Source organism: Bombina bombina, chromosome 2, assembly GCF_027579735.1.
Source record: "Bombina bombina isolate aBomBom1 chromosome 2, aBomBom1.pri, whole genome shotgun sequence".
In the NCBI taxonomy this organism is placed as follows: Eukaryota; Metazoa; Chordata; class Amphibia; order Anura; family Bombinatoridae; genus Bombina; species Bombina bombina.
Window position 1 is genome coordinate 1,024,496,345 of NC_069500.1, and position 13,757 is coordinate 1,024,510,101.

Below are 13,757 nucleotides of genomic sequence, written 5' to 3' on the forward strand. Positions count from 1 at the left end.
TATTTTCAAATAGTACCGGAGTTGTACTATTTTATCTCAGGCAGTATTTAGAAGAAGAATCTGCCTGCATTTTCTATGATCTTAGCAGCTTGTAACAAAGATCCACTGCTGTTCCCACATATGTCTGAGGAGTGAGGTAACTTCAGAAGGAGAATGGCGTGCAGGTTATCCTGCTATTGAGGTATGTGCAGTTTTAAGTTTTTCTAGGGACTAGAAAATGCTGCTGGTACCTGATTAATGTAAGTTAAGCCTAAAAACAGTGATTTAATAGCGACTTGTATCAGGCTTACTACCAGAGATATATACTCTGTTAATATGGCAATATAAAACGTTTACTGGCATGTTTAATCGTTTTTTTTATATATGCTTTGGTGATAAAACTTATTGGGGCCTAGTTTTTTCCACATGGCTGGCTTGATTTTTGTCTAGAAACAGTTTCCTGAGGCTTTCCACTGTTGTAGTATGAGTGGGAGGGGCCTATTTTAGCGCTTTTTTGCGCAGTTAAAATTACAGACAGAGACATTCAGCTTCCCTCAGCAGTCCCCTGCATGCTATGGGACATCTCTGAAGGGCTCTAAAGGCTTCAAAAGTCGTTTATTGAGGAAGGTAGGGCCACAGTTGAGCTGTGGCAGTTGTTGTGACTGTTTAAAAAACGTTTATTTCTCCAACATAGGTGTGTCCGGTCCACGGCGTCATCCTTACTTGTGGGATATTCTCTTCCCCAACAGGAAATGGCAAAGAGCCCAGCAAAGCTGGTCACATGATCCCTCCTAGGCTCCGCCTACCCCAGTCATTCTCTTTGCCGTTGTACAGGCAACATCTCCACGGAGATGGCTTAGAGTTTTTTAGTGTTTAACTGTAGTTTTTATTATTCAATCAAGAGTTTGTTATTTTAAAATAGTGCTGGTATGTACTATTTACTCAGAAACAGAAAAGAGATGAAGATTTCTGTTTGTATGAGGAAAATGATTTTAGCACCGTAACTAAAATCCATGGCTGTTCCACACAGGACTGTTGAGAGCAATTAACTTCAGTTGGGGGAACAGTGTGCAGTCTCTTGCTGCTTGAGGTATGACACATTCTAACAAGACGATGTAATGCTGGAAGCTGTCATTTTTCCCTATGGGATCCGGTAAGCCATGTTTATTACGATGGTAAATAAGGGCTTCACAAGGGCTTATTAAGATTGTAGACTTTTCTGGGCTAAATCGATTCAGTTTTAAAACATATTTAGCCTTGAGGAATCATTTTATCTGGGTATATTGATATTATAATATCGGCAGGCACTGTATTAGACACCTTATTTCTCTGGGGCTTTCCCAAAGCATAAGCAGAGCCTCATTTTCGCGCCGGTGTGGCGCACTTGTTTTTGAGAGGCATGGCATGCAGTCGCATGTGAGAGGAGCTCTGATACTTAGAAAAGACTTTCTGAAGGCGTCATTTGGTATCGTATTCCCCTTTGGGTTTGGTTGGGTCTCAGCAAAGCAGATACCAGGGACTGTAAAGGGGTTAAAGTGTTAAAACGGCTCCGGTTCCGTTATTTTAAGGGTTAAAGCTTCCAAATTTGGTGTGCAATACTTTTAAGGCTTTAAGACACTGTGATGAAAATTTGGTGAATTTTGTACAATTCCTTCATGTTTTTTCGCAATTGCAGTAATAAAGTGTGTTCAGTTTAAAATTTAAAGTGACAGTAACGGTTTTATTTTAAAACGTTTTTTGTACTTTATTATCAAGTTTATGCCTGTTTAACATGTCTGAACTACCAGATAGACTGTGTTCTGAATGTGGGGAAGCCAGAATTCCTGTTCATTTAAATAAATGTGATTTATGTGATAATGACAATGATGCCCAAGATGATTCCTCAAGTGAGGGGAGTAAGCATGGTACTGCATCATTCCCTCCTTCGTCTACACGAGTCTTGCCCACTCAGGAGGCCCCTAGTACATCTAGCGCGCCAATACTCCTTACTATGCAACAATTAACGGCTGTAATGGATAATTCTGTCAAAAACATTTTAGCCAAAATGAACCCTTGTCAGCGTAAGCGTGGCTGCTCTGTTTTAGTTACTGAAGAGCATGACGACGCTGATATTAATATCTCTGAAGGGCCCCTAACCCAATCTGAGGGGGCCAGGGAGGTTTTGTCTGAGGGAGAAATTACTGATTCAGGGAACATTTCTCAACAGGCTGAACCTGATGTAATTGCATTTAAATTTAAGTTGGAACATCTCCGCATTCTGCTTAAGGAGGTATTATCCACTCTGGATGATTGTGAAAAGTTGGTCATCCCAGAGAAACTATGTAAAATGGACAAGTTCCTAGAGGTGCCGGAGCTCCCAGAAGCTTTTCCTATACCCAAGCGGGTGGCGGACATTGTTAATAAAGAATGGGAAAGGCCCGGTATTCCTTTCGTCCCTCCCCCCATATTTAAAAAATTGTTTCCTATGGTCGACCCCAGAAAGGACTTATGGCAGACAGTCCCCAAGGTCGAGGGAGCGGTTTCTACTTTAAACAAACGCACCACTATACCCATAGAGGATAGTTGTGCTTTCAAAGATCCTATGGATAAAAAATTAGAAGGTTTGCTTAAAAAGATGTTTGTTCAGCAGGGTTACCTTCTACAACCAATTTCATGCATTGTCCCTGTCACTACAGCCGCATGTTTCTGGTTTGATGAGCTGATAAAGGCGCTCGATAGTGATTCTCCTCCTTATGAGGAGATTATGGACAGAATCAATGCTCTCAAATTGGCTAATTCTTTCACCCTAGACGCCACTTTGCAATTGGCTAGGTTAGCGGCTAAGAATTCTGGGTTTGCTATTGTGGCGCGCAGAGCGCTTTGGTTGAAATCTTGGTCGGCTGATGCGTCTTCCAAGAACAAGCTACTAAACATTCCTTTCAAGGGGAAAACGCTGTTTGGCCCTGACTTGAAAGAGATTATCTCGGATATCACTGGGGGTAAGGGCCACGCCCTTCCTCAGGATCGGCCTTTCAAGGCGAAAAATAGACCTAATTTTCGTCCCTTTCGTAAAAACGGACCAGCCCAAAGTGCTACGTCCTCTAAGCAAGAGGGTAATACTTCTCAAGCCAAGCCAGCTTGGAGACCAATGCAAGGCTGGAACAAGGGAAAGCAGGCCAAGAAGCCTGCCACTGCTACCAAGACAGCATGAAATATTGGCCCCCGATCCGGGACCGGATCTGGTGGGGGGCAGACTCTCTCTCTTCGCTCAGGCTTGGGCAAGAGATGTTCTGGATCCTTGGGCGCTAGAAATAGTCTCCCAGGGTTATCTTCTGGAATTCAAGGGACTTCCCCCAAGGGGGAGGTTCCACAGGTCTCAGTTGTCTTCAGACCACATAAAAAGACAGGCGTTCTTACATTGTGTAGAAGACCTGTTAAAAATGGGAGTGATTCATCCTGTTCCACTAAGAGAACAAGGGATGGGGTTCTACTCCAATCTGTTCATAGTTCCCAAAAAAGAGGGAACGTTCAGACCAATCTTAGATCTCAAGATCTTAAACAAGTTTCTCAAGGTTCCATCTTTCAAGATGGAAACCATTCGAACTATTCTTCCTTCCATCCAGGAGGGTCAATTCATGACCACGGTGGATTTAAAGGATGCGTATCTACATATTCCTATCCACAAGGAACATCATCGGTTCCTAAGGTTTGCATTCCTGGACAAACATTACCAGTTCGTGGCGCTTCCTTTCGGATTAGCCACTGCTCCAAGGATTTTCACAAAGGTACTAGGGTCCCTTCTAGCGGTGCTAAGACCAAGGGGCATTGCAGTAGTACCTTACCTGGACGACATTCTGATTCAAGCGTCGTCCCTTCCTCAAGCAAAGGCTCACACGGACATTGTCCTGGCCTTTCTCAGATCTCACGGCTGGAAAGTGAACGTGGAAAAGAGTTCTCTATCCCCGTCAACAAGGGTTCCCTTCTTGGGAACAATTATAGACTCCTTAGAAATGAGGATCTTTCTAACAGAGGCCAGAAAAACAAAACTTCGAGACTCTTGTCGGATACTTCATTCCGTTCCTCTTCCTTCCATAGCTCAGTGCATGGAAGTGATCGGGTTGATGGTAGCGGCGATGGACATAGTTCCTTTTGCGCGCATTCATCTAAGACCATTACAACTGTGCATGCTCAGTCAGTGGAATGGGGACTATACAGACTTGTCTCCGAAGATACAAGTAAATCAGAGGACCAGAGACTCACTCCGTTGGTGGCTGTCCCTGGACAATCTGTCTCAAGGGATGACGTTCCGCAGACCAGAGTGGGTCATTGTCACGACCGACGCCAGTCTGATGGGCTGGGGCGCGGTCTGGGGATCCCTGAAAGCTCAGGGTCTTTGGTCTCGGGAAGAATCTCTTCTACCGATAAATATTCTGGAACTGAGAGCGATATTCAATGCTCTCAAGGCCTGGCCTCGGCTAGCGAGGACCAAGTTCATACGGTTTCAATCAGACAACATGACATCTGTTGCGTACATCAACCATCAGGGGGGAACAAGGAGTTCCCTAGCGATGGAAGAAGTGACCAAAATCATTCTATGGGCGGAGTCTCACTCCTGCCACCTGTCTGCTATCCACATCCCAGGAGTGGAAAATTGGGAAGCGGATTTTCTGAGTCGTCAGACATTGCATCCGGGGGAGTGGGAACTCCATCCGGAAATCTTTGCCCAAGTCACTCACCTGTGGGGCATTCCAGACATGGATCTGATGGCCTCTCGTCAGAACTTCAAAGTTCCTTGCTACGGGGCCAGATCCAGGGATCCCAAGGCGGCTCTAGTGGATGCACTAGTAGCACCTTGGACCTTCAAACTAGCTTATGTGTTCCCGCCATTTCCTCTCATCCCCAGGCTGGTAGCCAGGATCAATCAGGAGAGGGCGTCGGTGATCTTGATAGCTCCTGCGTGGCCACGCAGGACTTGGTATGCAGATCTGGTGAATATGTCATCGGCTCCACCTTGGAAGCTACCTTTGAGACGAGACCTTCTTGTTCAGGGTCCGTTCGAACATCCGAATCTGGTTTCACTCCAGCTGACTGCTTGGAGATTGAACGCTTGATTTTATCGAAGCGAGGATTCTCAGATTCTGTTATCGATACTCTTGTTCAGGCCAGAAAGCCTGTAACTAGAAAGATTTACCACAAAATTTGGAAAAAATATATCTGTTGGTGTGAATCTAAAGGATTCCCTTGGGACAAGGTTAAGATTCCTAGGATTCTATCCTTCCTTCAAGAAGGATTGGAAAAAGGATTATCTGCAAGTTCCCTGAAGGGACAGATTTCTGCCTTGTCGGTATTACTTCACAAAAAGCTGGCAGCTGTGCCAGATGTTCAAGCCTTTGTTCAGGCTCTGGTTAGAATCAAGCCTGTTTACAAACCTTTGACTCCTCCTTGGAGTCTCAATTTAGTTCTTTCAGTTCTTCAGGGGGTTCCGTTTGAACCCTTACATTCCGTTGATATTAAGTTATTATCTTGGAAAGTTTTGTTTTTAGTTGCGATTTCTTCTGCTAGAAGAGTCTCAGAATTATCTGCTCTGCAGTGTTCTCCTCCTTATCTGGTGTTCCATGCAGATAAGGTGGTTTTACGTACTAAACCTGGTTTTCTTCCAAAGGTTGTTTCTAACAAAAACATTAACCAGGAGATTATCGTACCTTCTCTGTGTCCAAAACCAGTTTCAAAGAAGGAACGTTTGTTGCACAATTTGGATGTTGTTCGCGCTCTAAAATTCTATTTAGATGCTACAAAGGATTTTAGACAAACATCTTCCTTGTTTGTTGTTTATTCAGGTAAAAGGAGAGGTCAAAAAGCAACTTCTACCTCTCTCTCTTTTTGGATTAAAAGCATCATCAGATTGGCTTACGAGACTGCCGGACGGCAGCCTCCCGAAAGAATCACAGCTCATTCCACTAGGGCTGTGGCTTCCACATGGGCCTTCAAGAACGAGGCTTCTGTTGATCAGATATGTAGGGCAGCGACTTGGTCTTCACTGCACACTTTTACCAAATTTTACAAGTTTGATACTTTTGCTTCTTCTGAGGCTATTTTTGGGAGAAAGGTTTTGCAAGCCGTGGTGCCTTCCATTTAGGTGACCTGATTTGCTCCCTCCCTTCATCCGTGTCCTAAAGCTTTGGTATTGGTTCCCACAAGTAAGGATGACGCCGTGGACCGGACACACCTATGTTGGAGAAAACAGAATTTATGTTTACCTGATAAATTTCTTTCTCCAACGGTGTGTCCGGTCCACGGCCCGCCCTGGTTTTTTAATCAGGTCTGATAATTTATTTTCTTTAACTACAGTCACCACGGTACCATATGGTTTCTCCTATGCAAATATTCCTCCTTAACGTCGGTCGAATGACTGGGGTAGGCGGAGCCTAGGAGGGATCATGTGACCAGCTTTGCTGGGCTCTTTGCCATTTCCTGTTGGGGAAGAGAATATCCCACAAGTAAGGATGACGCCGTGGACCGGACACACCGTTGGAGAAAGAAATTTATCAGGTAAACATAAATTCTGTTTTCGTTTTTTTGATCCGTTTTTTGCATTAAGGGGTTAATCATCCATTTGCAAGTGGGTGCAATGCTCTGCTAACTTATTACATACACTGTAAAAATTTTGTTTGATTTACTGCCTTTTTTCACTGTTTTTCAAATTTTGACAAAATTTGTTTCTCTTAAAGGCACAGTACCGTTTTTTATATTTGCTTGTTAACTTGATTTAAAGTGTTTTCCAAGATTGCTAGTCTGTACAAACATGTCTGACATAGAGGAAACTCCTTGTTCATTATGTTTAAAAGCCATGGTGGAACCCCATATGAGAATGTGTACTAAATGTATTGATTTCACTTTAAACAATAAAGATCAGCTTTTGTCTTTAAAAAATTTATCACCAGAGGATTCTGGTGAGGGGGAAGTTATTCCGACTAACTCTCCCCACGTGTCAGACCCTTTGACTCCCGCTCAAGGGACTCACGCTCAAATGGCGCCAGTACATCTAGGGCGCCCATAGCGATTACTTTACAAGACATGGCGGCAGTCATGGATAATACACTGTCTGCTGTATTAGCTAGACTACCTGAATTTAGAGGAAAGCGTGATAGCTCTGGTGTTAGGTGTAATACAGAGCATACAGACGCTTTAAGAGCCATGTCGGATACTGCCTCACAATATGCAGAAGCTGAAGAAGGAGAGCTTCAGTCTGTGGGGGATATCTCTGACTCAGGGAAACCTGATTCTGATATTTCTACTTTTAAATTTAAGCTTGAGAACCTCCGTGTTTTGCTTAGGGAGGTTTTAGCTGCTCTGAATGACAGTGACACAATTGCAGTGCCAGAGAAATTGTGTAGACTGGATAAATACTTTGCAGTGCCGGTGTGTACTGAGGTTTTTCCAATACCTAAAAGGTTTACAGAAATTATTAATAAAGAGTGGGATAGACCCGGTGTGCCGTTCCCCCCCTCCTATTTTTAGAAAATGTTTCCCATAGACGCCACCACACGGGACTTATGGCAGACGGTCCCTAAGGTGGAGGGAGCAGTTTCTACTTTAGCAAAGCGTACTACTATCCCTGTCGAGGACAGTTGTGCTTTTTCAGATCCTATGGATAAAAAATTAGAGGGTTACCTTAAGAAAATGTTTATTCAACAAGGTTTTATCCTGCAGCCCCTTGCATGCATTGCTCCTGTCACTGCTGCTGCGGCGTTCTGGTTTGAGTCTCTGGAAGAGGCTTTACAGACAACGACTCCATTGGAGGACGTACTTAAAAAGCTTAGAGCACTTAAGCTAGCTAATTCTTTTGTTTCTGATGCCATTGTTCATTTGACTAAACTAACGGCTAAGAATTCTGGATTTGCCATCCAGGCGCGTAGGGCGCTATGGCTTAAATCTTGGTCAGCTGACGTGTCCTCAAAGTCTAAACTACTTAACATTCCCTTCAAGGGGCAGACCCTATTCGGGCCTGGGTTGAAGGAAATTATTGCTGACATTACTGGAGGTAAGGGTCATGCCCTTCCTCAGGACAGGTCCAAATCAAGGGCCAAACAGTCTAATTTTCGTGCCTTTCGAAACTTCAAGGCAAATGCAGCATCAACTTCCTCTGCTACAAAACAAGAGGGAACTTTTGCTCAGTCCAAGACGGCCTGGAAACCTAACCAGTCCTGGAACAAAGGCAAGCAGGCCAAAAAGCCTGCTGCTGCCTCTAAGACAGCATGAAGGAATGGCCCCCTATCCGGTAACGGATCTAGTAGGGGGCAGACTTTCTCTCTTCGCCCAGGCGTGGGCAAGAGATGTTCAGGATCCCTAGGCGTTGGAGATTATATTTCAGGGGTATCTTCTGGACTTCAAGGCTTCTCCTCCACAAGGGAGATTTCACCTTTCACGATTATCTGTCAACCAGATAAAGAAAGAGGCATTCTTACACTGTGTGCAAGACCTCCTAGTTATGGGAGTGATCCATACAGTTCCAAAGGAGGAACAGGGACAGGGATTTTACTCAAATCTGTTTGTGGTTCCCAAAAAAGAGGGAACCTTCAGACCAATCTTGGATCTAAAGATCTTAAACAAATTCCTCAGAGTTCCATCATTCAAAATGGAAACTATTCGGACCATCCTACCTATGATCCAGGAGGGTCAATATATGACTACGGTGGATCTAAAGGATGCTTACCTTCATATTCCGATACACAAAGATCATCATCAGTTCTTTGCCTTTCTGGACAGGCATTACCAGTTTGTGGCTCTTCCTTTCGGGTTAGCTACAGCCCCAATAATTTTTGCAAAGGTTCTGGGGTCGCTTCTGGCGGTTCTAAGGCCGCGGGGCATAGCAGTGGCCCCTTATCTAGACGGCATCCTGATACAGGCGTCAAATTTCAAAATTGCCAAGTCCCATACGGACATAGTTCTGGCATTTCTGAGGTCGCACGGGTGGAAAGTGAACGAGGAGAAGAGTTCTCTGTCCCCACTCACAAGAGTCTCCTTCCTAGGGACTCTGATAGATTCTGTAAAGATGAAAATTTACCTGACGGAGTCCAGGTTATCAAAACTTCTAAATTCTTGCCGTGTTCTCCATTCTATTCCGCGCCCTTCGGTGGCTCAGTGCATGGAGGTAATCGGCTTAATGGTAGCGGCAATGGACATAGTTCCGTTTGCGCGCCTTCTCAGACCGCTGCAATTATGCATGCTCAGTCAGTGGAATGGGGATTACACAGATTTGTCCCCGTTACTAAATCTGGATCAAGAGACCAGAGATTCTCTTCTCTGGTGGCTATCTCGGGTCCATCTGTCCAAAGGTATGACCTTTCGCAGGCCAGATTGGACAATTGTAACAACAGGTGCCAGTCTTCTAGGATGGGGTGCAGTCTGGAAATCCCTGAAGGCTCAGGGGTTGTGGACTCAGGAGGAGAAACTCCTCCCAATAAATATTCTGGAATTGAGGGCAATATTCAATGCTCTTCAGGCTTGGCCTCAGTTAACAACCCTGAGGTTCATCAGATTTCAGTCGGACAACATCACGACTGTGGCTTACATCAACCATCAAGGGGGAACAAGGAGTTCCTTAGCGATGTTAGAAGTCTCCAAAATAATTCGCTGGGCAGAGAAACACTCTTGCCACATATCAGCGATCCATATCCCAGGTGTAGAGAACAGGGAGGCGGATTTTCTAAGTCGTCAGACTTTTCATCCGGGGGAGTGGGAACTCCATCCGGAGGTGTTTGCTCAATTGATTCATTGTTGGGGCAAACCAGAACTGTATCTCATGGCGTCTCGCCAGAACGCCAAGCTTCCTTATTACGGATCCAGGTCCAGGGACCCGGAAGCGACGCTGATAGATGCTCTAGCAGCGCCTTGGTCTTTCAACCTGGCTTACGTGTTTCCACCGTTTCCTCTGCTCCCTCGACTGATTGCCAGAATCAAGCAGGAGAGAGCATCGGTGATTTTGATAGCACCTGCGTGTCCACGCAGGACCTGGTATGCAGACCTAGTGGACATGTCATCCTTTCCACCTTGGACTCTGCCTTTGAGACGAGACCTTCTACTTCAAGGTCCTTTCCATCATCCAAATCTAATTTCTCTGAGACTGACTGCATGGAGATTGAATGCTTGATTTTATCAAAGCATGGCTTCTCCGAGTCAGTCATTGATACCTTAATACAGGCACGAAAGACTGTTACCAGGAAAATGTACCATAAGATATGGCGTAAATATCTTTATTGGTGTGAATCCAAGAGTTACTCATGGAGTAAGGTTAGGATTCCCAGGATATTATCTTTTCTACAAGAGGGTTTGGAGAAATGATTATCAGCTAGTTCTTTGAAGGGACAGATCTCTGCACTGTCTATTCTTTTGCACAAGCGTCTGGCGGATGTTTCAGGCGTTTTGTCAGGCGTTGGTTAGAATCATGCCTGTGTTTAAACCTGTTGCTCCCCCATGGAGCTTAAATTTGGTTCTTAAAGTTCTTCAAGGGGTTCCGTTTGAACCTCTTCATTCCATAGATATCAAGCTTTTATCTTGGAAAGTTCTTTTTTTGATTGCTATTTCCTCAGCTCGTAGAGTCTCCGAGTTATCTGCTTTACAATGTGATTCTCCTTATCTGATCTTCCATGCAGATAAGGTAGTTCTGCGTACAAAACCTGGGTTTTTGCCTAAGGTGGTATCTACTAAGAATATCAATCAAGAGATTGTTGTTCCATCATTGTGTCCTAATCCTTCTTCAAAGAAGGAACGTCTTTTACATAATCTGGACGTGGTTCGTGCTTTAAAGTTTTACTTACAAGCTACTAAAGATTTTCGTCAAACATCTGCTTTGTTTGTTGTTTACTCTGGACAGAGAAGAGGTCAAAAGGCTTCGGCAACTTCTCTTTCTTTTTGGCTAAGAAGCATAATCCGCTTAGCCTATGAGACTGCTGGACAGCAGCCTCCTGAAAGGATTACAGCTCATTCTACTAGAGCTGTGGCTTCCACTTGGGCCTTTAAAAATGAGGCTTCTGTTGAACAGATTTGCAAGGCGGCGACTTGGTCTTCGCTTCATACTTTTTCCAAATTCTACAAATTTGATATTTTTGCTTCTTCGGAGGCTATTTTTGGGAGAAAGGTTTTACAGGCAGTGGTACCTTCCGTTTTTAGTACCTGCCTTGTCCCTCCCTTCAACTGTGTACTTTAGCTTTGGTATTGGTATGCCACAAGTAATGGATGATCCGTGGACTGGATACACCTTACAAGAGAAAACAGAATTTATGCTTACCTGATAAATTTATTTCTCTTGTGGTGTATCCAGTCCACGGCCCGCCCTGTCATTTTAAGGCAGGTCAAAATTTTAGATTAAACTACAGTCACCACTGCAGCCTAAGGTTTCTCCTTTCTCGGCTTGTTTCGGTCGAATGACTGGATATGGCAGTTAGGGGAGGAGCTATATAATAGCTCTGCTGTGGGTTTCCTCTTGCAACTTCCTGTTGGGAAGGAGAATATCCCACAAGTAATGGATGATCCGTGGACTGGATACACCACAAGAGAAATAAATTTATCAGGTAAGCATAAATTGTGTTTTTTTTTTTTGTTTTTTTTTTACATACCATTACTAAATTCTACCACCTTAGATTTTTTTTTTTGCTTCTTCTGAAGCAGTATTTTAGTAGGAATGTCCTGCAGGCAGCAGTGTCTGGAAATTAGGTGCTTGCCTTTTTAATTTTTTTTGTCCCGTCCAAATTACTCGTGGACTCCACTACTTCGGTACTGGTTACAGGAATAATGGATTGTGGGTTCTCACCACCCCATGAAAGAAAACAAAATTTATGCCTACCTGATGTTGATAGATTAATTTCTTTCATGGTGGGGAAAGCCCGTGAGCCTCGCCCAATTTTATTAAAAATTCTGACTGCCTAATTTTCCATTCTTTGTCCTTTCCTACCTTTCTACTTCTCCTTGCTTGGCTTTACATCTGACTAGCTTACCTATAGGTGGTAGGGATTAACACTTGGGGTTTTGGAAATCTTTGTCTCCTCCTAGTGGCCAGTGGTTGAATTCCAGGGGTAATGGAATGTGGACTCACCACCATGAATACTATGAATTTATCAGGTAAGCATAAATTTTGTTTTTGTAATCTATCATATGTACGTTAGGATCTTCTCATTTTAGCAGCCATTTTATCTGTGTTTACCCTCCCTTTTACTCTGTTCAAAGTTGAAATGTTTTCCTGGACCATGCCTGACAGCAGATGATTTAAAATACAGGATGACGCGCTTGGCAGCTGATGGAGCAGACATTTATATTGTGGAACATGGCTGCGCTACAAATCTTAAAGTGAGCAAATAGTTAATGTTATTTCAGTTTTATTAAGGATTTGTTAGTAATATTACAATGTTATATTGTTAGCGTGTCTAATACAGAACATGTGATATAGCATGCAACATTTTCTCAACATGTAGAAAAATTAGTAAAAAATAAATAAAATGAATTACAAACAATTGTAGAGAACATGATGAAGAAGAGTTAAAAAAATAAACCATCTTATTGGCTTTTTGTAAGTAACAGAGAGTACAGATACGTATAGATAATCATCATGTGCTGCAAGTGGTAAATACATCAGTTCAAAAAACATATTTGAGTATGTTTGCCACTAATTTAATTCTGACCATGAAAGTGAAGTTCCTAACTGAATGACCAAACTGACTTAGTTTTACAGTTGCAAATAGTGGGCAAAAGTTAAGTATTTGTAACTGTGATTACACCACCATAGAGGTGATAACTATCCTGTGCTCTGAAAATCACATATCTGACAAGAAGTATAACACATTCTCATTTACCAGTTAAATGTTGTTTATTTCTCTTGTTAAGTGTATCCAGTCCACGGATCATCCATTACTTGTGGGATATTCTCCTTCCCAACAGGAAGTTGCAAGAGGATCACCCACAGCAGAGCTGCTATATAGCTCCTCCCCTAAGTGTCATATCCAGTCATTCTCTTGCAAGCCTCAACCAAGATGGAGGTCGTAAGAGGAGTGTGGTGTTTTATACTTAGTTTATTCTTCAATCAAAAGTTTGTTATTTTTAAATGGTACCGGAGTGTACTGTTTATCTCAGGCAGTATTTAGAAGAAGAATCTGCCTGCGTTTTCTATGATCTTAGCAGAAGTAACTAAGATCCATGGCTGTTCTCACATATTCTGAGGAGTGAGGTAACTTCAGAGAGGGAATGGCGTGCAGGTTATCCTGCAATAAGGTATGTGCAGTTAATATATTTCTAGGGATGGAATTTGCCAGAAAATGCTGCTGATACTGAACTAATGTAAGTAAAGCCTTAAATGCAGTGAGAGCTACTGGTATCAGGCTTATTAATAGAGATTGCATACTCTTATAAAAATGTAATATAAAACGTTTGCTGGCATGTTTAATAGTTTTTATATATGTTTGGTGATAAAACTTATTGGGGCCTAGTTTTTTTCCACATGGCTGGCTTGAATTGTGCCTAGTAACAGTTTCCTGACTTTCCACTGTTGTAATATGAGTGGGAGGGGTTTTTTTGTGCAGCAAAAATTACAGACACAGACATCCAGCTTCTTCCTGCATGATCCAGGATATCTCTGGAGGGCTCAAAAGGCTTCAAAGTCGTTTTTGAGGGAGGTAACAAGCCACAGTAGAGCTGTGGCAGTTGTGACTATTTTAAAAAAACAAACAAAAAAAAAACAAACGTTTTTGTCAGTTATTATTCTGTGTTTGGTATTAAGGGGTTAATCATCCATTTGCAAGTGGGTGCAATGC

General features: G+C 43.1%; 1 protein-coding gene across 8 annotated transcripts in view; it reads left to right on the plus strand.

The window, feature by feature from the left end:
• BLTP1 (bridge-like lipid transfer protein family member 1) overlaps positions 1-13,757 on the plus strand; it is a 1,044,923-nt gene that overhangs the window by 447,368 nt on the left and 583,798 nt on the right. For all 8 annotated transcript variants that reach the window (XM_053703615.1, XM_053703613.1, XM_053703617.1 and 5 more), the window contains one exon: positions 12,181-12,300. In XM_053703615.1, the coding sequence (XP_053559590.1) occupies positions 12,181-12,300 (120 nt within the window). The remainder of the gene's footprint in view (positions 1-12,180; positions 12,301-13,757) is intronic.